Genomic DNA, 22,390 nt, shown 5'->3' with positions numbered 1-22,390 from the left:
TTGAACTCACGGGTATAAACAGAAAATTATCAAGAGACGGGGAAAAAAAAATATCTATAGCTACAGCGGAGCGGGGAGGGTAAGGAGAGAGGGGAACAGCCCTGAAAAAGGAGGAAAAATCCCTGCAGTTCCCTTTTCAGTAATTCTTGAGCTTTTTCTTTCCACGCTGTCCTACATCCCCCAAATATCCCACTTTGCTCGACTAAAAAAAACAGCTGGAGAGAACAAAGGGCGCAGGGGAGGCAGCCATGGGAAGAGAGCTCCCCTTCCCGTGCTGCAGGAACACACGGGAGGAGCATTTCAGCAGGACAGAACAAAAAACTGGAAGAGGGGGATAAAACCCGTCCCTGGGGGATAAAACCCGTCCCTGGGGGGAGCAGAGCCCTGACCCCGCTGGGAAAGGGGCACCGCAGCCCATCGCACACCCGGGTCTGGCTTCAGTCATCGGGGCAAGAGGGATAACAAAGAAAGTGTCCAAATATTTTATTCTTCACAAGTTACATTAACCACATATTACTTTATGGAGCATTTACAAATCTTTTTTTTTTTTTTTCTCTTGATATTAATCTTCAGATACACCTGCTCGCTCCCACCAGCGGGTCTCGCGAAAGGGCGCTTCCCACCTCGCACCTCCCCACGCTCAGACCAGACGCTTTTTGCCCCGTGGTCAGGCCACAAACAACTGAATTAACTACTTTAAAAACAATTCTGAGGTCCATCGAAAAGTCTCTGGCCTCAACTAGTGACTTCTAGGGGAAGGGGCCAGAGCTTTCCGCTCGCCCGAGGAAGGACCCGGGGAGGGAACTAGAGGGGTGGAAAGCTGCGGGTGGCTCGAGTTGGCTCCGGGAGCTTTTTCCCCTCGTCTTTACGCTGAGGTGTAACCACTCCTCGCCCGTCCCCCGCGTTGAACCAGCAGCCACTTGATTTCTGACTATCCAAGCAGCATTTTTTATTCCTTCTGCTCTCTACTCAGGCGCCCTCTACTCCTACCATTAGCACAGTCAACCAGGTTGATTACTTACATGCATAAAAGATTAAAAAAAGCAGAAAAAAAATCCTTTTAAACACCAAAAACATCTTTCTTACTGTCCACCTGACTAGTTCACAGATTGGATCATTCCAACAACATAGCCATAATTACTAAACACTAGACAAATTTTGTCAGGACTGGGAAAGAACCTCAAGCAGCGTGCCAGGAGACCCTCAGGAAAGGAGCCGTCGCACACGGCCAGTCCCAACCCCCGACACATTTACACTGACCTGTGAGAGGCGAGCACCAAACTCCCGTGTACTAACAACGCTGGCAATGTTGCTACAGACCTGAAGGAGAAACGCAGTCAATCTAATCAACAGAAACCCTGTTCCTGGAGGCAAGAAGATGCCGTGATCCCCAGAGTGGTCAAACACTACTGTCTCTAACTGGCAGGAAGATTAAACGAGGCAGGACGGGGGTTAGGTAGGACTTGAACACTTCTTTGAAGTGGCACGTGGGCAGGAAAGTGAAGACGTCCTGTAGTGAAGAGTGCATCGTTCTTCAAAAACGGGTTAAAAAATTCCCATGTAGCAAATAACATAGAAATGTAACAGTGTAGTTAATTTTCTGAGTTTCTTTAGAAAGACTGTTGATGCTGGTTTGTGTTCGGCTTGCTGGATCTTCCAGAAGAAAAAAAGACTAATGGAAAGGCTGAGGGGGAGGAGCAGGGACGAAGACTAGGGAAAGAAAGCGTGAATCTGTCTTTAACATGCAGGTCATATAAAGTATTTTGTTTTTCCATTATTTTTTTCCCCCTCTTGGACACTTCCAACTCAAGAAATGGCAACACGCACATGGCTTCCAGTTTTTAAAGCAAAGAACATAGTTCCCATGGACTGCGCTGCAGAGACAGGGAGACAAGACATTCGCAAATTCAATTTTTATGAAAATCAAGCGTCCCTTTAACCACCGTGAACACCAGATCACGAGACTCGTTTGTCAGTCACACAGTGTGTGAGGGAAGCTCTTATTCACCACTCCTCAGGGCTGAGCCTTGCACCTGAGGCGCAGTACTGACACAGAGAACCCCGTCTGCGTGGAGGGGAGACACACCAGATCGCTCAATTAAGGCACAAGACAGATATTGCAGCCAAATTCCTAAATTCTCACTCAGCTGGCCACAGCACAGCAGCACTCCCGGCTACAGCCTCACCTGGAGTGCTCATTCCTGCTGATCTTCGTTACTGGCACTTGGAGTTCGACTCCTAATCTGGCTTCGTAGCTGCTCTATTAATTCAGGATTCTGCTGCTGCATCTGCTGAGCGAACTGCTGGCCCCTGAAGAACAAGAAATTGCCCCATTAGTGCTCTCACACACACGCAAACACGGTTTGGTGCTCAGAAATTCTCCACAGCCGACTGTCAAAACTCTACCACGCAGCTCGCGTCACCAAAAGCGGCGATAATTCACCCAGCATTTAAGCCTCCCTCAACTGTTACATTAAAATTTCCACTTCTGGTCAGGAAACCCCCAAATCCATTTCCTGACCGAGGCAATGGGAAACACCCAGCTCTACTCACGCCTGTATGAGGCTGGCGAGATCATTCGTGGAGGGGCTGGTGCCTGCTGCTCCCATGGCGTTGTGGCCACCAGAAATCATCCCGGACATGCTGTGGAAGTAACAGTCGTTGCTCAGAGCGGGGAAAAAACCCACAGAAATTGTTTGGTTTATGCTGGGAGGGGAGTGTCAGTGTAACTGGAGCACCTTCCCACACAGATTATGAAGTTACCTGCAAGGGAATCGTCTGCAAAAACTTTTTTTACATTAACTGCAGAACTAACATTAAGCTGCTCAATATGTAGAAATATTTCTAATAGTGTCAGTTACTGTATTCCCAGAGATTCCCCCTTTTGTGTGCAAGCCCTGTGTTACATTTAAACACTGCCCTTCCTCACAGAAGCTATTTGCTTGCTCTGCATCAAGCGAGATCTACTGACAGGGCAGCCTAACCATGATTCCCTCACGGGGAACAGCCCAGAATACACCGGGTCTACCCAGCCCCTTCCTCCGGGAGTCCTCAGGCTGCATCTGGTGCAGAACCTCAGCTGGCAGCAGCAGTGGAAGGAGCAGGCAGAAGCAAACGGAAATGGTGGCTGACATTCAGCCCTTTGGCCAAATTATCTCACACGGTAATCAGAGGATGAGCTCCAGAAGGTCTCTAACTCGCTGCCCACCTGCACTCTTGAAAGGACGGTCAGGAGAGGTATGTGCTTTCTTAATTTTATACCTTTGTATTATGTAAGCATCTCACAAACACTGGGAACTGATCCTCACAACCCTGTAGCCCAAAGAATAGAAATATTCTCGCTCTGAGATGGAGCTGTGAAATCCTGTCTCCAGGCCACATAAATCCTGCGCAGCAGAGCCAAACTGACCCCGAGCTTCCCAACCCCACGATCTCTCCCACCTCCCTTCTGCAAACCTTTATACCAAGACCCTTCTTCAGCACAGTCCTGAGTACTCAGAGGACACACTAGCTCAGGCAACTGGACTGGTTTAAGGGCTGCCCTCCATACACCACCCTGCTCCCACCACTTCAGACCTACTGCAAATGCCAACCACACACGGAGCCTCAAACGAGCGATTCAAAGAGGAAATACAAGATGGGATCAAACTTACAGCTGTTGTACTTGTGGATTGTTCATTAGGTTAGACGCCTATTTAAAGAGGGGAGAAAAAAAGACACCCTATTTAGTCAGAAATGACTGGGTAGATATGCAGATGATGTGCCATTCAACTACAAACAAAGTGAGGGCAGATTTGAAACAGATCAATAGGATAAAAATAGCTGAGAAAAGCGCAGCGCGACGCACAAGGCAGGGCTGGTAATGCGGAACAGGCACCCTTTCCACACCCGGCACACCGCGAGGAGAAGCCTGTCAATAAGTCATTTGACCTTCAGGAGATACAAGCAGAGTTTCCACACAGCAGCACCGAAACATGAAATGAAAATAAATCTGCTGAAGAGACAAGAGGAGCTCCCCGCGCCACGTAGGGATACGTTTCATCCTGGGCAGGCCAAGGCACGGGCCGCGCGGCCTGGCTGTGACCCGTGCCCAGATTTACCATGCTCATGAAGCCGGGGTTGTTCAGCAAGCCAGCTAAATCGAATCCTCCTGGACCTCCCGTCTGTGAGAATAAAGAAACCACAGGCAGATGATGACATCCTCTCACTTCCTGACGCACATTGCAATGAACATTAATACTTTACTCCCGCTGTTAGCAGAATCCAGCCCTTAAACCACAGCAAAGGGAAGAGGCTCTGTCCACACCCTCTCTGCAAAGCTCCAAGTCACGGGCAGCCTCGGGATTAGGCTCACTAAGGGCAGATGTCTCCATTACGTGGCTTACTGGTCACCTCTCACCAGCTGAGCCACACTAGCCACGTTACAGCTCTAACCCGTTACAGTTTTCCAATTAAACACATCCACTCGGTCACCTTCGCACTGGAGAAGTCTTTAGAAAATTAAAATCCCCTTCAAAATGATAAACTAACATGGTCCTGCACGGAGCACGTCAGCAGCGCAGTCACCAGCTTTCTGGCTAGGAAACCTCCAGGTCTCTTTTCTTAAGAAAACAGTCTTGATAAGGAAAAAAAGCCACCTAAAATGCCCTTTTGGTATCGCTAACAGGTCACTAGAAACAAAAAGCTGGATTTTAGGAGTAGTGACTTTAAGAAAGGTGCTTAAGGCAAAATTGCTCTTTCAAAACACTCCCTTCTAATGAGTCTCATTTCAAATACGCCCAAGGTGACTGTGCTCAAGCAGTGAAGTTACTCTCTCTGGATATTAGCAGAAAGGGCCGCAGCAGGACTCATTACCTATCTCCCCTCTGCCTGCAAACAGGATTTGTATTCTAAACACAACCCAGGTCATCAGGGCTCTGCCAGACAGCACCTGGTAGCACTTGCAGTGAAGAAGCCTCCTCCTAATCCTCCCCACGTGTAACAGGCATTAGTTTCAGAACTTACTGGACTAGGAGTCTCCTTCATTTTCTGTTCAGCTATTTTAAGGTTCGATTTGTAGGTGTCATTGTCTGGATCCAGCTCCAGGGCTTTTTTGTAGTAAACGACAGCTTCTGTGTGTTTATTTAAACTGGAGAGGGCCAAGCTATTAAAGTGGAAATAAAATAAAAAGTCACAGAGTTAGAGAAGCACTTGCAGTCTTCCTCCACCCCCCGAAGTGAAACACTAGGTATTTCTGCACGCCACTCCGGGGCAGAACACCACTGATAGTATTCACCCCCACAAAGCATTCTGAGATTAAAAATTTAGCCCAAAGCCCTGCTCTTACTTACCCCATTCTGCCATAAGCTTTGCTGTAGTTTGGATCAATGCCTATAGCTCTTTCACAGTCTCTCACTGCTCCAGCATAATTTCCTAGTTTACTGTACGCAGCAGCTCTGGAGGGAATGGAGAAAGATGTGCAGAAAAGACTTAGCTTGAATATGCTGATCAAGGTCACCCCTGTTCCCTCTTTGTAGTCTCCTGTTGCACACAGCAAGGTCAAGTGTGAACTTGACATAAATCCAGGCCATATCTAGGTGAGCAGGCTGGTCTCCAAACACCCAGCTCCACGTTCTGCTTCTACTGCAAATAAATCGAGGCTCTTACCTCTCCGTACGGACTTTCCAAGAGGAGCCCAGGCCGCAGGGAGGCACCCAAGTATCCCACTCGCCAGCTCCAGCTTCCCTCACACCTTGATTTTAGTCATAACGACCGTTTCATCCATTTCCCCACACGCTCCGCGTAAGAGGGAAAACTGTTTTGGAAACCATAACATGGCTCCTTCAAGGCTCAATCTCCCAACTCTTACTGACATCAGGGCACCTGCCCAAAACCTCCTGGGACTGACCCTCAGGCAGCTGAAGCAAAGCTCAGCTAAAAGCTGCAGTTCCCTGCCCCAAGAAACACCTCACCACGGCACTGGCGAGTGCACAGACACGTTATTCACGCAGCCAGCTGCACGCATGTACTCATGATAAGCACATAACTAAACCAAATCCCAATTCGAAGTGCTTTATGCAACAACTGTCTTCCCAGCAACTTTCAAACACTTCTGCTTAGCGCTGAAAAATAGGAGATTCGCTTGCATACCTAATTCTGCACACACATCAGCTCACACAATTCTCATTAACGAGCCTTCAACTTGTCTCATTTCACCCCTTTGTTTTTATTATCAACACAGCCTCTCAAACCTGGGCTCTCTATCCCACTTAGAGTTAATTGCATGAAAGCAGACAGCATTTCTTGGCATCCTTAGATCTCCTCAAATGCCTAATAGAGTTTGTTTCCACACCCACATCCTATCTAGAGATGCCAGGGCACAGAGCTGGCAGGAGGCACAGGAAAGTGTGTCACTATGAGCTTAAAAAAAACCACACAAAGAGCAGCAACAGAATAAGCAGTCTACAGAATCATAAAAAAGGGATTCTGACCATTCAGGAGTCTTAGATGGAAGCAGCCAGAACAAAACCACAGGTGGACAAAGGTGGAGAAAGGGATAATCAGTACCTGTTGCAGAAATACACAGCATTGGATGGATTTAATTCAATTGCCTTTCCATAGAAAGACACAGCAGCTTCAAAGTTTTCTGCCTTCATTTGTTCATTTCCTAAAAAGATGGAGGAAACGCTCATTAACAAGCGAAAAAAGGGGACAAAAGCAACAGGCCTGGATCTACGTTCTACTTCAGAAAATAGAACAAGAGAGAAACCAACCGCTTGCAACTTTTGCTGGTCAATTCAACCACTTGCAAGCGTGAGGCGCGGTGGGCAGCGAGGGAGGGGACCCGCGTCCTGGCAATTCCAGGTTGCCTGATCCCGCAAGCTCCCCGAGCACCCTCAGCTGTCCCCCCTCCTCCGGCACACCCGAGGCCCACCCCAGAGCAGCACCACGTCCTGAAAAGCCCTGCAGGGTGCTGGCTCAGAGAAAGCTCTCCATTGTCCTTCAGCACTAATCACGCGCTCTCGCAGGGCAGAGAAAAGGCAGCACAAAGGGGAGAGCTCCGGAGGGAAGATGCCCTGTTCTACACAGCGCCGGCTTCTTAGGATGCAAAAGAAAACGCTGACCCAGCTGTCTATCCAGGCTCTGTGGCAGCTAAATTATGCCAACCTACACACACTCCTGGAGCACAAGCAGAGAAACAAGCACAAATGGAAGGGTTGATCCCATTTGCTTTTTTCCCCATTCCAAGCATTCCCCAGGTGCCAAGTGAATTAAGTCTCCCTCCCCGCTCTCATCTAAACCTCGTCATACACCAGCTCCAGAGGAGCTTACCTTCAGTCTTGAGCCTTTCAGCTTCAGCTATGTCATCTTCAGAGGGGGTGATGGGCTCCGAATTTGTTCTGATGTGTTCAAGCTCCTTACAAGGAAAGGGAGAATGCTGCAGTAAGGGCTCCCGTCAAGCTGTACTACACCTCCCCCTTTCCAGGCACTGGCTCATCAAGCCCAAAACATTTCACTCCCACACACCTCCGAGGGGGCAGCATCGCCACGGAAATCAAGCAGAGCTCATCGCTTTAGCTGCTTAAATAGAAACTCAGCACATATTTTAGGGCACTCACCTTTCCTGCAGCAGCTTCAAATATTTCCGGCAGAGTCTGGGACACAGCTAGACCTTGGTCCTCCATCGAGACCCCGAACGCTGTCTCCAGGCACTGGATGGCCACTGGGCAAGAAGAGTCAGGTAATTAGCTTTTCTCACTTCATCTAAATTTGAGAATGGTCAGTGTGAGGTTAATGGTTGGACTAGCTGATCTTCGAGGTCTTTTCCAACCTAGATGATTCTGTGAAATAGTTAGCCTCCTCCCATAGCACCTGAATTTCTTATTGTTGAACTAACAGGAAAACAAAGCCACTCTAAACTACACAATTCCAAAGACCAGGCTTAGTACTTGGGCCATATCCTCAAATTTTGCCAAAACCTGAGAGCTGGGCAAACCTCAGCTCTAGAGATCAAGCTCCTGCACTGAGTCAGTCACAACTCCCATGTGCTGGGGGTAGAAGTTAACCCAGCTGGGCCTTTGCTGACATTCCCACAGCCACGGGTGGACAGGGCAGGGAGAGATCTGCAAGTCTCACTTGCTAAAGGGTGGCTGCTCCGTGCCGACACCACCCACCCACCCTCCTCCCTCACCAGGCACCTGGGCGGGAAGCCGTTCCCAGCACAGAGGGGAAGCCCAGCAACACAGAGCTCAGTTTTACAGAGCTCTCGTGCCATATTTTACAGTCCAAAAGCACCAGGAACAAACCCTCCTTCCACTCTGTTGTTCCTGCCTCAGCCAGGAATGTACCCACCACTCTGCAGACGTGCCTGGGCTCTCTTTCAGTGAGACAAATGTACAAGACTAAAGACTAAGGCGCCTTAAGTGGATCTTTTAAGACCCGTGTGCTCTTGTTACCAGTGAAGCCCTCTGAAAAAGCTTGTACAAATACTCCAGGGCACGCTGTGGAAAAGCATTTTGATAGCAGAACGGGAAAAGCACTCTGCAAGCACGAAACACTTCCGTACAAAGTTTGCATTTTACACTTCAAGCCTCCTGACTCCACCTCATTTAAGATAAAACTTGTAAGTCTCAAAGCCTGGGTCAGAGGGGCTTTTGATTTCAGGTATATCCCTTCCTTGAGCTAATCTGCTTTCGAAAGAGATATCAAGAAATCAGATAAGCAATCAGCATCCCTAATGCCCTGGATACCTCCCCAAGACAACAAATTCATTTCAAGTTGAGCAAGGCTTGACGTTAGGCACAGCCCAGCCAAGTAAGATGCACAAGAGAGCAACAGTGTCCAAACATCCCCACACGCTGGGCTGACAGACCCAGGCGTGTGAACTGGGACGCACGTACAACCACCCACCTTCCAAACTCTCCTGAGCGTCTGGAGACAGACCCCCATTCTGCAGCTGGTCGTGTAGAAACTGGATGATGGAGTAGGCAAGGCGCTTCTGGTCTGCCATTCCGGGAGGCTGCGAGCAGTTTGTTTCAACTTCTTGTACCTTTGAAAAAAAAGCCTGTACAGAGAGAAGTTATATGACTTGATGGGGAAGAAGTCAAAGAACTTTTCTGCAGCTCTCTCCCAGTATGAATCAGGGGGATAAGGGACTGGCCAAGGCCTCCGGAGCCTTCGTTAAACTCTCTGCTGTAACCACGACCCCTTTACCTGAATTCTCCAGGCCTCAAGTCACCCTCTTCAGCGTGAGCAGCACAGCACAGTCCTGCCCCACAATGCTCCTGCCAAGGGAAATACATCAAAGGTGTTGCAGGCACTTTGGCTACCAAAACATCTCTGGCTGACCAGGACTAGACAAACCGAGCACTGAGCAGTTCACCACTACGAAACCACAGTCGTCCCCTTCCAGAGCATAATTTGATTCTGAAACAAAAACAAGCGCTGAAGCAATTTGCCCCTGTGAGCAGAGCAGGGGTTCAGGGCTGCCAACTCCCCGTGCTACTTGCCAGCCTCCCCTGCCAGGATGCTGATGGCAAAGGAGAGCGAAGACCCAAAGCAAAGCGACCCCCGCAAACACACCCCAAGGCTGGGGCTTCCCGGAGACCCTGAGGCAGATCCTGTAAGCACAAGAGGCAGCTCCTTGCACGGCACTGCTGCTGCGCTGAACTGCTCTGCCTCTCCAGAAGGCTTAACTGGGTTTGTAGCACAGAAAACCATTGAGGGCGATTTAATAGAGAAATTAAATTGTTTAAACACAATTTCTGCGAGGGAGAGCCCAACAGAGCTAAGCTGGCCCCAGTCGCAGACAGGCATGGCGGGTGCGTGCCTTGGGTGAAAGCCTACGCCGGGCTCCCAGCCCCAGGGACAGGCGAGGCCAGGAGAGCCCCCAGACCCCCCCAGGGGCCGGCAGAGAGGAAGGAGACACCTCCCCCCCCGGTACACCGGGGCCGTGCCCGCAGCTCCTACCGGTGCCCCTGGGCAGGCAGGCCCAAGGGGTGCGGCGGGCCCCGGGCCCCCGCCCCACTCCCGGCAGGGCAGCGCCGCTCCCCCAGGGCTTCGTGAGGAAACGGGCACAGGCGGGGCTGGCCCTCGCGGCCTGCGCGGGGGGGGGGGGGGACGACACCCCGCCACAGCCCCGGCCCACACCGGGCCCCGGGAGAGGGAAGCGCCAGGCCCCACCACGGCCCCGGCCCGGCCGCTGCTCCCCCCAGGGCTGGAGGCGGACGGCTCCCGGCGGGGCGGGAAGCGCAGCGCAGCCCGGCCCGGGCCCCCCCCGCCGCCGCCGGCCCCGCTCACCGGGCGCCCCGACACTCACCTCAGCCGGGGCGGGCTCAGCACTGCGCATGCGCTGCGCTCCGCCCCCCGCGCCTGCGCGCCGCTGCCGCCCGGCCCCGCCCGGCCCCGCCCTTCCCGGCCCCGCCCCGCCCCGCCCGGCCCCACCCCGCCGGTCCGGCCGGGAGGCGGCGGGGACGCTGCGCGGAGCCCTCGGCGCAGGCGCAGTCCGTGCCGCGCGGGGGCGGGGCCGGAGGCCGGAAGTGCGGTTGTCGCTCCGCCTTGATTTTTACCATAGAGAGGGGGCGTTGCCATGGGAACGGGCGAGCGGCCGCCGCGGGCCGGGGCGCTGCTCCCGGCGGGGCTCCGCTCCCGCTCCCGGGCCCGTGACCCCGCGCCGCAGCCGCCAGGGCTGAGGGCTGGGGCGGGGATGGAGCTGTACGCGAGCGAGCGGGCGGGCGGGCCGCTTCCCCCGGTCCGGATGGGGGGAAGGGAAGGGGAGAGCGGCCCAGTCCTCCGCGCTCCCAGAATCCCTCGGTGCGGCCTCTCTCTCTGCCCGCCTCTATGGTTGGGGCACATGCTCCGTGCGTGGGGCCGGCGCGGTCTCCTCCCGGCCTCGTCAGCAGAACGGGGCCTCCCGGCACCCCCGGCACCCCCGGCATGGCCCCCCCCACAGGTACCGGGCGGCGGCGGGGGAGGGCCTGGAGGGCAGCGAGTGGGCTGGAGGGGGGGAGCACACGGCGGGGGGGCGACGGAGGGGAGGAGGTGAGGGCAAGGGCGAGGGGCTGGCGTGGCGTGGCAAGGGGAAGATGGAGGAGAGAGGGACGGGGGCAGGAGGAGGGAGCCGGGGGCAGCCCCCCAAGGTCGCGTGGGATGTCCTGCTGTCACCTCTCTGCCCCCCAGCTCCCACCCCGGGCTGCGACAGCCGCTCCCCCCCCGCCCCGTCCCGTGGGCAGAGGCACCTGCCAGGGGCACGGCGGGGAGAGGGCGGGGAGGGAGTCAGGTTTCTGGGAAGGGCTTGTCATGACCGAGAGGGTAAACAGTGCCCGGAAAATAATCCGGCTGCCGATTGCTGCCAGCGCCCTGGTTCGTTAGAAGCCGGGTTGCCCGTCAGCGTGGTTTGTTTGCTGGGCCTCTCCTTTGAGTGCTTTTATCGAGCTTTAGCTATGCAGCAGAGTTCTCTTTCGAGGCCGTGTACGACTGTATCTCACAGACCGTTTCCTCCCCACGTCCCCAGGTAACGTTGTGGATAGCCAGTCCCCCAGGCTGTTGGCAAATCAGCTAAGATGGGACCTGACTGCCGAACAGATAGAAAACATGGCAGCAGAGCTCACGGAGAGGACAAAGCTTGTGTACGACCGGGTGGGCTCCCAGGAGCAGGGCGAGGTGTCCTATGAAAACACTCTCAAGGCACTGGCAGATGTGGAAGTGGAATATACGGGTACGTACACCGAGAGGGAGTACTGGCTGTCTGAGAAGCAACATGTGGTTATTAAGGTGTGGTTTTTTTTTTACTCCATGCTGTCATCTCCTTTTTTTTTTTTTTAATTCCCTTGGCTCCCTCAGCAGTATGGCTTTTTTTTTTTCCAGTTAGTGTTTATATAGCTAGACATAAGTACAAAGATTAGAGTAGATTTGGAACGGAAGAGCGAGTCTAAAACGAGGACGGCGCTTTGGCAGCAGGATGGTCCGCGGGAGGAGTAGCGAGGTTGTCAAGGTTGTCTCCTGCTTTTATGTGTCAAGGTGCATTAGTGGGAACAAATTGTGCACTGGCAGAAATGGTTCGGGTGATCTAAGAAATCTTCAGCTCTTTTCTAACTTTTTCCCTGAGACAGCGGATAAACATCTCTCCGTGTGCCTTGTTTAAACACTGCTATCGCTGTAGAGATTGCGTGTAAGGTGACATGACATGGTGGCATCGTGCTGGCAGATGATGCCGGTTTCGATACATCTCTGGCTGATTATTCACAGCAGTAGAGTGCCAAAGTCACGCAGCCCCCCTCCTGCCTCACGGCATCTGCAGCTGTCCTGACTGCCCGTGTTGCGAGGTGTCGCGTCTGTACGAAGCAGCAGCCAGCCCACGAGCCTCTTCTTTCTTCTCTCTGATTTCTTTTTACTAAAATAAGAGGAAAAGCCCTTACTAAGCAAGGGTAATGTTAACTTCAGCAGAACTGTCAGCACTTTCCCTGGGCAACAGAGAGGAGCTGCCTGCTCACCTTCTGCTGGGTGGAGAGTGCTTGTGCGCGGAGGGCAGCCCCTTCCCGCTGGAGTTGTGTTATTTGAGGTTTTGTACAGATTGTGGAAGGGAATGTTCTCCCTGTTTTCACTTCTAAACTGGGAATACGTCAGGACAGAGCACACCTGGGACATGGCTTTTGAAGAGCGTCTGCAGTAAAGACGTGTCACTTTTAGCCTGGTCCTCTACAGAGAGGAGTCACGTAGCGATGCTGCCCACGTGTCTGCCAGTGTAGGAGTCCTGTGATTCTTGAAACTCTTGATACCAGGATACCAGCTGTAGCTGGGGCAAACGTGTTGGGAACTCAGGGGCATGAAATTCCTGTGAGTTTTGTCAGAAAGATGGATTGTAGTGGGAAAGCAGTGGGACAAATGTGCTCGGCAGCGAGGAAGGGGTGAACAGGCACCGTGGGTGACTGGGTGCTGCTCAGAGAGCGCAGCGCTGGGTTTCTCTGGCAGCAGTACTTTGCTCTTCCTTTGTGTGGGCAGGCAGGTCAGGCTCCAGGGTCATCAAACTGGCTCCCAATTAACACAGGCTCTCTGTACGCTCCCACTCGTGAGCAGTTCTGGGACATGAAGCCATTGCCTTCACCCCAATCCCTTCTCTGTCTTTCCAGTTCGTCGGAACATGCTGGACTTCCCCCAGCACGTCTCTCCTTGCAAAGACATCCGTACAGCGAGCACCGAGGCTGACAAGAAGCTCTCGGAGTTCGACGTGGAGATGAGCATGAGGCAGGACGTGTACCAGAGGATTGTCTGGCTCCAGGTGCGTGCTTGGGAGGATGCTCTGTCAGGGATACACCTGAGCAGCGCACTGAAACCTCCTGGAATTACAGAAAAGCCTTTTCCTTTGCCCCAGAACTTAGAAGTGAGTGATACCGAGTCAGGTCTGGAACTGAATCGCTGTGTGATCATGGCAGAATGGTCCAGCTGTTAGTGAGAACTGGGGAGTTGGGGTTTGAGGGCTCTGCTCCTGCTCAGGGCCTCGACTGTCCCTTTGGTGAAGTGACGTTAGTAAACCCAGCCTGGCTGAGGCGGGGAGGGGCTGCGTAATGCCCTGAAAAGTGCTGTAATACAGCATAAGGCTGAGGTGTTTAAAGCAATCTGATAGGAACCAATACACCAAAGCCTTCTTGTGGGGTGTTTCCACCTACTTCTGGGTCACTGGTGTTACAATAACCCACAACTCCCCCCAAGAACCAACTTTCTGCAACACCTGATCCTGCAGTTCCCTGTGCTGATGGGTTTTGTTTTACAGGAGAAAGCAGAGAGCGCTGCGCTGAAGCCCGAAGCGAAGAGATATCTAGAGAGGCTGATCAAATTGGGTAAAAGAAACGGTCTCCATCTCCCTGAGGAAACGCAGGAGGTGAGATCACAGAGCTTGAAGTAAGGACGCCTAGAAGAGGCCTTGCAGTGTAGCGTTAGAGCGGAGGACTGAGGCTCAGACTCCTGAATTTTGCCCCGATTCCTGTGACTTTGGGTGCTCTGGGTGATGTCTCCGTGCCCCTCTTTTTCCTTTCCATTGAAGGGGAGGTCATTTACAAAGTGGGGTCAACGCTGGGAGCTGGGGGGCTCCTGAGAAGCTGAAATTGCAAATGGTGCAAAGGGACAGTGAGGGCAGGTCCCCCCTGGAGCTGGGGGGGGCTGAGCTGCTCAGGGTCCCCCTCTCTCTCCATGCGCCAGCAGCTCAGTGAAGGAGCTCGAAGCTGGGTTAAAAATAGAAGAGAAGGTGAAATGAAATAAGGGTAGAGGAGGTTGTTGCTTAAACACCTGCAGCTCCTGAGCTGGCAGGAGACAGCTGGGACCTTGCTGAGGTGGCTGCTTCCCTACCAGGTGTGATCAGAGGGAGCCTGTTCCAGGCTGAGAGCTCAGCGCCTGCATGCAATTAATTCTGCAGCGTTGCGTTTGAATAAAAGCCAAGAGCGGTCTGCTGGGCCACTCGGCAGGCGGGCTGGAGCCGGGGAGCGGTGCTGTTTGACTTCCCCCTTGGGACTGACTTTTCTCTGTTCATCTGTATTTTAAAGAAAATCAAAGCTATTAAGAAAAAGCTGAGCGTCCTTTGCATAGACTTCAACAAGAACCTCAACGAAGACACCACCTACTTGCCCTTCTCGAAGGAGGAACTAGGTACGGAGCGCTTGGGCTTATTTCTCTGCTGGTGTGGCCCTGAGTGCATGGATTCCTCTGGCCAAGGAGCCTGTTCCTGTGCTCAGCCCCAGAGCTGGAATTTCTGGAGAGGCCGGGGTTCTCCATCAGTCCTGTCTTTTCTCAGGGGGGCTCCCTGAGGACTTCCTGAACTCCCTGGAGAAGACAGAGGATGGCAAACTGAAAGTCACCTTGAAATACCCGCACTATTTCCCTCTCCTGAAGAAGTGCTACGTGCCTGAGACGAGGAGGAAGGTGGAGGAAATGTTCAACTCCAGGTGCAAAGAGGTAGGTTGGCCTTGCTGCTTGCCAGCAGGGCCAGATGGGATGTGGGTCGGGTCCGGGCGCTGAAGGGGTCTCGTCTGAGATTTGTGCTGCTTCCCACGCTGGGGCTCCTGCTTCCTTTCTTGACCACGTACCCCACCTCACTCTTTGTCTGACTCTACCTCGCAGGAGAATTGCTTGATCCTCAAGGAGCTGGTGGACTTGCGGGCTCAGAAAGCCAGCCTGCTGGGCTTCAACACGCACGCGGACTTTGTGCTGGAGATGAACATGGCTAAAAGCAGCAAGACGGTGGCTACCTTCCTGGGTACGGCACGTGGCTGCGGAGGGGAAGGGCAGGGGCGTGCGCTGGGCCGGGTGTGCTGCTCTGGGGCACTAACCCTGCCTGCTTTGGTTCTAGATGAGCTGGCCCAGAAGCTGAAACCCCTCGGGGAGAAGGAACGGGCTGTGATCCTGGACCTGAAAAAGAAAGAGTGCGAGAAGCGCGGCCTGGAGTTTGACAACCGCATCAATGCCTGGGACATGCGCTATTACATGAACCAGGTGGAGGAGACCAAGTACAGCGTGGACCAGAATCTGCTGAAGGAATACTTCCCCATGCAGGTGGTCACCACGGGGCTGCTGGCCATTTACCAGGAGCTGCTGGGGCTCTCCTTCCACCTGGAAGAGAAGGCTCAGGTCTGGCACGAGGACGTCCAGCTCTACACGGTGAAGGACACCTCCTCCGGGGAGACCATCGGCAAATTCTACCTGGATTTGTACCCACGGTGAGGCCTTGGGCAAGGCGAAGCGAGGGAGGAGGGTTAGGGCACGGGGAGCAGAGCCTGCCTCGCGCCTGAGGAAGAGGAGAGGCCGTCCCGCTCCCAGGCGCGTGGCTGTGCGGAGGGAGCGGTGTGAGCTCGGGCAGGAGCGCGGGCTCGCCGGGGGCTTCTGCTCGGCGCGGGACCGCGGTGGCTCCTGGCCGGTCGTGGGCGAGGATCCGGGTAACAGCCTCCTCTTCCCGGCCTAGGGAGGGGAAGTACGGGCACGCGGCCTGCTTCGGCCTGCAGCCAGGCTGCCTCTTGCCGGACTCCAGCCGGCAGATCTCGGTGGCTGCCATGGTGGCCAACTTCACCAAGCCCACGCCGGATGCACCTTCCCTGCTGCAGCACGATGAAGTGGAGACGTACTTCCACGAGTTCGGGCACGTCATGCACCAGCTCTGCTCTCAGGTGAGGCCTGGCTGGGCTGGCAGAGGGTTGGTTTCTTGCTTTTCCCCTGCCGTGCTCCCTGGGGGGGTTAAATGACACCCGGCTCTGAGCTTGCCGTGTCTCCTAGGCGGAGTTTGCCATGTTCAGCGGGACACACGTGGAGCGGGACTTTGTCGAGGCACCGTCACAGATGCTGGAGAACTGGGTGTGGGAGAAGGAGCCGCTGCTGCGCATGTCCAGGCACTACAAAACTGGAAGCCCCATCCCTGATGAACTGCTGGAGAAGCTCATTAAATCCCGGCAGGCAAACACAGGTAGGTCCCTGCAGAGGGAAGTGGGAGCCAGCGAGGAGGGGGTGGCGGGGGGCAAGGGCTCTGTGCTGTCCTCAGCCAGGGCAGAGCCTCGCCGTGGTGTCCCTGGTGCATGGGGAGGGGAAGGGGACCCTTAGTGACCTGGCCGGGTAGCAAAAAGGCTTTGTCTTACCCGCTGTGGGGACTGAGGGGACTGGGGGGGAAGGAGCCACATCTGCTGTTAATCTGGGAAGAGCGAGGGTGACGTGGCAGAGGTGCAGCGGGCTGGGTGGTGGCACGGTGAGAGGAGGTGCCGGGGAGGGCAGAGATTACCCGCAGGCAGGGGCTGCGGCTGAGGCCTGAGTGGGTGCTGCTGAACTGGGCTGGTTTGGGGAAGCGGGTCAGAAATTGGGTGTGGGGAGAAGTGTGGGAGTCCCCCAGGCCTGCCCTGCTGCGTCCCGGCCTCGGAGACGCTGCTGCCTGCAGGCAGGAGCTCAGTTTGCCTCCTCCTCCCGGGAACAGGGCTCTTCAACTTGCGGCAGATCGTCCTGGCCAAGGTGGACCAGGCGCTGCACACCCAGACGAAGGCCGACCCCGTGGAGGTGTTTGCCCGGCTGTGTGAGGAGGTGCTGGGCGTCCCTGCCACCCCAGGTACCCAGGGGCTCGGGGGGTCCCGCTCTCGCTGTCTCTCTAGCCCTGGCCTGCAAGCTTGGCTCAGCAGGTTCTTTTCAAGGCCGGGGCTTCAGGCTGACTCAATGGGGACCGTTTCTGCTGGCTCCAGGAAAAGCAGAGCTAAAACTATACAAAAAGAACTGGAAAGTTCTTCCCTCGTCCCCCTGGGATTGTGAACCCGCTGACCCAGTGCCTGCTTTGACACGTTTACAGCACGGAGGGGTTTTTCTGCGCTGTGAGCGGTTCCGGCAGCCGTCCCCGTTAACGCCCCTTCCCTTCCTTTGCCTCAAAGGTACAAACATGCCCGCTACGTTTGGCCACTTGGCCGGAGGCTACGATGCCCAGTACTACGGCTACCTCTGGAGCGAGGTGTACTCCATGGATATGTTCCACACGCGTTTCAAGCAGGAGGGGATCATGAACTGCAAGGTAGGGAGGGCGTCCTGTGCCGCCGGGCTCCCGGCGCGGGGCGGGGCGGCCGTCCCACGCGTCCCGCTCTGTTCTCCCCTCGCAGGTGGGCATGGATTACAGGAATTGCATCCTGCATCCTGGCGGTTCCCTGGATGCTTCTGACATGTTGAGGAAGTTCCTGGGCCGCGAGCCCAAGCAGGACGCCTTCCTGGCCAGCAAAGGACTGAAGGTGGAGAGCAACTCGCTGCCTTCGGCCTGCTGAGACGTTGCTCCAGCCCGTTTTGAGTCAAGCCAGCTCCTTCGCCGACGCACCAGCCCTCTCAGGCCAAGCAGTACCCGGTATTTCTGTCACCAAACGCGACCCGGGCCGGCCCCTGCCTGGCGCCGTTCCTCCAGGATCCTGCTCCGAGCTCACCCCGGGCTTCAGGAGCCGGGTTCAGCCCCGGGCCAGGGCTCTGCAAAGGGAGTTGTATTGCCCTTGTCACCCCCGCGAGGGGGATGGGGCTGTCGGTGGCCCACACAAATTGGCTGAACTTTGAACCTGATTTCTGCACGAGGGTGAGTTTCGGCCTCATTTATAGCCGGGGAGGAGGGTGAGAGGAGTTACCAAACTTGAATCATTGTTTTAAAATCCCTTCTTTTTAAGAAAACGAGGCTTCCCACCGGGCTTGGCTTGTTTTGTGCCGCGGGGCAGATTTACTGTTCGGAGCACGAAACAAGCGGCCTGAGAAGCTGCGCTGGGGGTTGTGCTCTCCCTGTCTTCGGGCAGCTGGTGGCTGTGGAATAAAGATGGGGACATCCCAGAGCTTAAAATCCATTGCATTTACTGGAACGTCCTGCCCCGAGCCCCTCGGACATTCCTGCCAGAGCAGCAGGGCTGGGAGGGGGGGTGGAGGCGGCCAGCACAGCTATTCCCAGAACGGGGGGTGTGGGGAGCGTGGCCTGGCCCCCGCGCGCTGCCCAGCGTCCTTGGGGGGGTTGTACCTTCACCCAGGCCGTATCGGGGCTGCCGGGGCCGTCTTAGGGCAGCTGATGCCTTCTGGGCTCAGGTCGGAGCAGCAGAAGGGTGCATTGCTATTGCTGTCACCTCTAAGCCAGGGTGGGACAGGGGATGGCTGTGGAAAAAGAAAAAAAAAAAAAAAGTGGACAGCTTCAAACAACACGGATGCCGGGGATAAAAATATCGAGCGGGCTTTGTGCCAGGCCTTGAGCAGCCGAGCTCTGGGTGCGGCACCGAGCTGGGGGATGGCAGCCAGCCCTTTGCCCGGCCTTGGGAGCCACCGGGCTGTGCCACTTGCCCTTCCCCAGCTGTTGCCATGTCCTGGAGAAGGCCTGAAAGCGGTGGCGTGGTGTGGCGTGGTGTGGCGTGGCTCCCTCCGCTCTCTGTGAGCGTGCGGGGCAGGCGGAGGGGAGCTGTGAGCTTCCCCGCCGCTGTGAGGGATTTGTGGCGAGGGGGTACCGAGGGCAGACTCATGTTCTGGTGTCCCACCCCACCTCCAACCTCGGGCACTTCGCGTGGCGCCGTTTGAGGGCTGCAGGGTCGGTCCCCGCAGCTCTTCCGCCGTTTGGGCACACGGAAGGTGCCGGCGAGAGGCCGCGCGCTCGCACCCACCGCCCCGGTCCCAGGGCTGCGCGCGGGAGCTGCCGTCCCTCCCTCCCCGCCTGGGCACTTGGTTCCTTTTGCTTCTCCCCCCATCTGGGCCCTGTCACCAGAGCGGCTCCGGCTTCCTTCCCGCCGCCGCTGACGAGAGCGTTGGAAGAAATCTCACCCCAGGCACAGAGTCGGTGCTGTCACCTCCCGCCCTCCCCCGGTGCCACCTCCCTTGCCGGTCCCTGACACGCGGCCGGGTCTATAAGCAGGAAAGTGCCTCCTTGGTGCATTTTGTCTTTGTCCCCCCCGCCCCGTTTCAGGCACCGGCGAGTGTCCCGGGGGCTTTGGAGGCCGCGCGTGTGTGATGTGTCACGTTTTACCGAGCTTCCAGCGTTTTCTTTCAGAGCTTTTCTCTCGAGGGAGAGAACTCGAAGCTGAAGAGGGAAACCGCGCGCTTTCCTCCCTCCGTCCCAGGCCGCCGCTGCCTCCGTTCCTCCCGGCAGTGACCCCCGGTGCTGGCGGGGGTGGGGGGCGCTGCCGGAGGCTGCGGCTGGGCAGACTGGGGGGACTGGGGGCCCCTCCGAGCGCTGCCCTTCCCTGCGCACGGGTGAGCCCCGGGACCCCCACCTGGCTCCTTGGAGCTGCACCTTCTCCCTCCCAGCTCCTCATCCCCATCCCGTCCCAGGCTGGTGGGGCAGAGAGGGCCTTTTTGGCTTTGTTTTTATTTTTTATTTTATTCTGTTAACCTTTTTTAAGGGCAAACCAGTGCGTGTGTGCCGTTCGTAATGGTCACGTCCCACCCTGCTTGTTTCAGTGACTGGATTTTAGACGGTTCCCAGCACTAATAAAGGTTTTCCTAAGCGGCTGCTTGCGTGGCTCGGGTCCTGCCGAGGAAGCTGCTCTCGCGGGGGGGCAGGGGGCACGGCCACCCCCTCGCCAGCGCCGCAGCGGCCCCCCGCAGCGCTCTGCCCAGCGGCTCCCGTCCCACGAAGACGGGCACCGAGCGGCAGGCGCGGGGCGGCAGCCTGGCCGGCGTGAAACCCTGGGGAGCGAGAGGCAGTGACTCCCCCGTGGTGTCCCCATGGGCTGCGTCCCCACCCCTCCCCGCCGTCCCCCCCCCCCACCTGGGTGAAGAAGCCGTGCTCCAGCACGTCGCGCAGGCTGGGCCGTGCCGCGGGCTCGGGGGCCAGCAGACGGGCGATGAGGACCCGGGCGTGGGGCGAGAGGTGTGGGGGCAGCGGGTACCGCGCCGCCCGGATGCGCCGGTACAGCTCCTGCCGCTCGGCCGCCTCGAACGGGGGGCTCCCCGTCAGCACCGCGTACCTGGGGGGGGGCAGGGGGGGCTCCAAGCTGCTCGGCAGGGCCCAGGGCCCCCCCACTCCCCCCCCACACCCCTCCACATCCCCACTTACACGCTGCAGCCCAGCGCCCAGACGTCCGAGGGCACCCCGTGTCCCTTGCGGTCCAGCACCTCCGGGGCCAGGTAGCTGGGTGTCCCGCAGAGCGCCCTGGGGACACAAGCAGGGAGTCACCGCCCCGGCCTGGCAGCAGCACCCCCCCCCAGCCCATCAGCACCCCCCCAGCAGCACCGCAGCCCCCCACTCACCCCCAGCGCCGGCCGGCCGGTGCCTCCCGCTGCGCCAGCCCCAGGTCCCCAATTTTCACCTGCATCTTCTCCGTCACCAAGAAGTTACCTGCGGCCGGGGATGAGCCCGAGGTGGGGGGGCCGGCGTGGCTCACACCCCCCCCCCCTTCCTCCCCGCTGCCCCACGCACTCGGTTTGAGGTCGCGGTGGACGATGCCCTGGCCGTGGAGGTAGCGCAGCCCCGAGATGATCTGCCGCAGGTAATACCGCACCTCCGGCTCCGTCAGCCTCCCCCGCGCCCGCAGGATGTGGGCGAGCGACTGAGGAACGGAACCAGCCGCCAGCTCAGGGCCCCGGGGCCGCCTCGGTGTGGGGGTGCTGGGTTTTGGGGTGCGGGCGCTCGCTCACCCGCCGGCCGCAGTACTCCAGCAGCAGGTAGAGGTGGGTGCCGGCGGCGAAGTGCCCGTGCAGGCGGACGATGTGCCGGTGACGCAGGCGACCGTGCAGCTCCCGCTCCCGCTCCACCTGCGGTGGCACGAGCCCGGCAGCCCCCCCCCCATCCCAACACCACCTCTGGATCTGGGGACCACCCCCCCAGCACCCACCTTTGGGGGGACGGCGATGGGAACCCACCCGGCGACCGGGAAGGAGGGAGAAGACAAGGGCAGGGCTCTGCGGGGTCCCCGTGGGTATCGCCCCCCTCCCTCCCTGGGGATTTTTAGGGTGTCCCCCCCACAACTCACCCTCTCTGCGACGCCCACGGCGGCGAGCTGGGCTCGCGGGATGACCTTTGCCGCATAGACCCGGCCGCTGGCCACCTCCACCAGCTGGTAGCAGCACCCGAAAGCCCCCTGCGACGAGGGGTCCCATGGGGGTGAGCAGCCCCACACCCCCCCCCCCCAGTGACCCGAGGGGTGAGAGACTGTGGCAGAAGTGGGGGGCCCAGGTGTTGGGGGGCCCAGCCACATGCCCTTCCCTGGGGGCTGAGGAGCCCAGGGTGGCTAGCGCTGGCCACAGGCCCCTGCCTCAGTTTCCCCTTCCCCAGAGGGGATGTGGTGGGTCCCCCTCAGGGTGGGACACCTCGGGGACCCCCTGCAGTCCCATGGGGTGTGGGTGTGTGGTGCTGCCGGGGTGCTGAGCAGGGAGGGGGGGCTGGCTGGGGTGGGGGGCGGGATGGGGATGGGGGGCAGATTTACCTCTCCCAGGAGCTGACCCCGCTTGTAGAGGGTCCCGCTGCCCGCGTCCGCGATGTAGCACCCCGGGAGCTCGTCCCCCGCGCACCCCCGGACCATCCTGCCCGCTCTGCTGCGCCCCGCGGGGGGGGCACCCCAAGGGACACCCGCACCCCGGCACCGTAACCCCTTCAGCTCCGGGCTGGGGGTGGCTGAGGCTGCTCCATGGGGCCCGGGGGTGCTGGGTGCGAGGGGGGGGGGCACCCAGCACCCTGAGCTCTGCCAGTCCCCGGCACTCCGAGCTCCCCCCTCCCCGGCAGATCCCGCTGCATCTACCGATCACTAAGCGGGGACCCCCACTGCGACCAACCCCCCCCCCCCCCCGGGATGCCCCCAGCATCAGGGGGTACCGGGAGGGTCCTGGATCAGGATGAGACCGGGGAGGGGGGGTCCCGTCTGCCCCTTCCCCTCTGCAACTGGGACTGGTGGGGTCCCGGGGGGCGTCAGATGCTGCGGAGACGCCTCTGTGCCCCCCCGGGACCCCAGCAGCCCCCCCCTCAGCC

At 57.3% G+C, this 22,390-nt stretch overlaps 3 protein-coding genes across 7 annotated transcripts; 1 reads left to right on the top strand and 2 right to left on the bottom strand.

The window, feature by feature from the left end:
• Positions 1-459: 459 nt before the first annotated feature.
• On the bottom strand, positions 460-10,336 carry SGTA (small glutamine rich tetratricopeptide repeat co-chaperone alpha). Of its 2 annotated transcripts, XM_074808582.1 has the most exons (13): positions 10,298-10,336; positions 9,193-9,263; positions 8,890-9,043; positions 7,599-7,702; positions 7,312-7,396; positions 6,547-6,646; positions 5,331-5,435; positions 5,005-5,143; positions 4,101-4,163; positions 3,654-3,691; positions 2,554-2,643; positions 2,187-2,310; positions 460-1,874 (listed from the first exon to the last, which is right to left on the bottom strand). In XM_074808582.1, exons 3-12 carry the CDS (start codon positions 8,987-8,989, stop codon positions 2,196-2,198), a joined length of 939 nt encoding a protein of 312 aa, XP_074664683.1. In that variant the 5' UTR covers positions 8,990-9,043; positions 9,193-9,263; positions 10,298-10,336; the 3' UTR covers positions 460-1,874; positions 2,187-2,195. The 2 variants fall into 2 exon arrangements, with proteins under 2 accessions (XP_074664683.1, XP_074664685.1); XM_074808584.1 differs by lacking the exon at positions 10,298-10,336 and having other exon boundaries at positions 460-1,710; positions 9,193-9,742.
• Positions 10,337-10,671: 335 nt separating this feature from the next.
• THOP1 (thimet oligopeptidase 1) lies at positions 10,672-18,292 on the top strand. The gene is made up of 13 exons (XM_074808631.1): positions 10,672-10,930; positions 11,492-11,695; positions 13,107-13,255; positions 13,748-13,855; positions 14,514-14,616; positions 14,762-14,922; positions 15,088-15,223; positions 15,317-15,683; positions 15,926-16,127; positions 16,234-16,420; positions 16,919-17,047; positions 17,361-17,497; positions 17,583-18,292. The coding sequence occupies exons 1-13, from the start codon at positions 10,819-10,821 to the stop codon at positions 17,739-17,741; spliced, it is 2,154 nt and encodes a 717-aa protein (XP_074664732.1). The 5' UTR covers positions 10,672-10,818; the 3' UTR covers positions 17,742-18,292.
• A 1,492-nt stretch (positions 18,293-19,784) lies between these two features.
• Positions 19,785-22,042, bottom strand: PLK5 (polo like kinase 5 (inactive)). Of its 4 annotated transcripts, XM_074808635.1 has the most exons (8): positions 21,852-22,042; positions 21,399-21,506; positions 21,064-21,180; positions 20,846-20,975; positions 20,677-20,764; positions 20,483-20,578; positions 20,195-20,393; positions 19,785-20,112 (listed from the first exon to the last, which is right to left on the bottom strand). In XM_074808635.1, exons 1-8 carry the CDS (start codon positions 21,945-21,947, stop codon positions 19,927-19,929), a joined length of 1,020 nt encoding a protein of 339 aa, XP_074664736.1. In that variant the 5' UTR covers positions 21,948-22,042; the 3' UTR covers positions 19,785-19,926. The 4 variants fall into 4 exon arrangements, with proteins under 4 accessions (XP_074664736.1, XP_074664735.1, XP_074664738.1 ...); XM_074808634.1 differs by lacking the exon at positions 21,852-22,042 and having other exon boundaries at positions 21,399-21,801; XM_074808637.1 differs by lacking the exons at positions 20,195-20,393; positions 21,852-22,042 and having other exon boundaries at positions 21,399-21,801.
• Between the last annotated feature and the right edge of the window lie 348 nt (positions 22,043-22,390).

Source organism: Strix aluco, chromosome 29, assembly GCF_031877795.1.
Source record: "Strix aluco isolate bStrAlu1 chromosome 29, bStrAlu1.hap1, whole genome shotgun sequence".
In the NCBI taxonomy this organism is placed as follows: domain Eukaryota; kingdom Metazoa; phylum Chordata; class Aves; order Strigiformes; family Strigidae; genus Strix; species Strix aluco.
The sequence above is the reverse complement of the archived record's forward strand: the minus strand, read 5'-3'. Positions and strand labels throughout refer to the sequence as shown.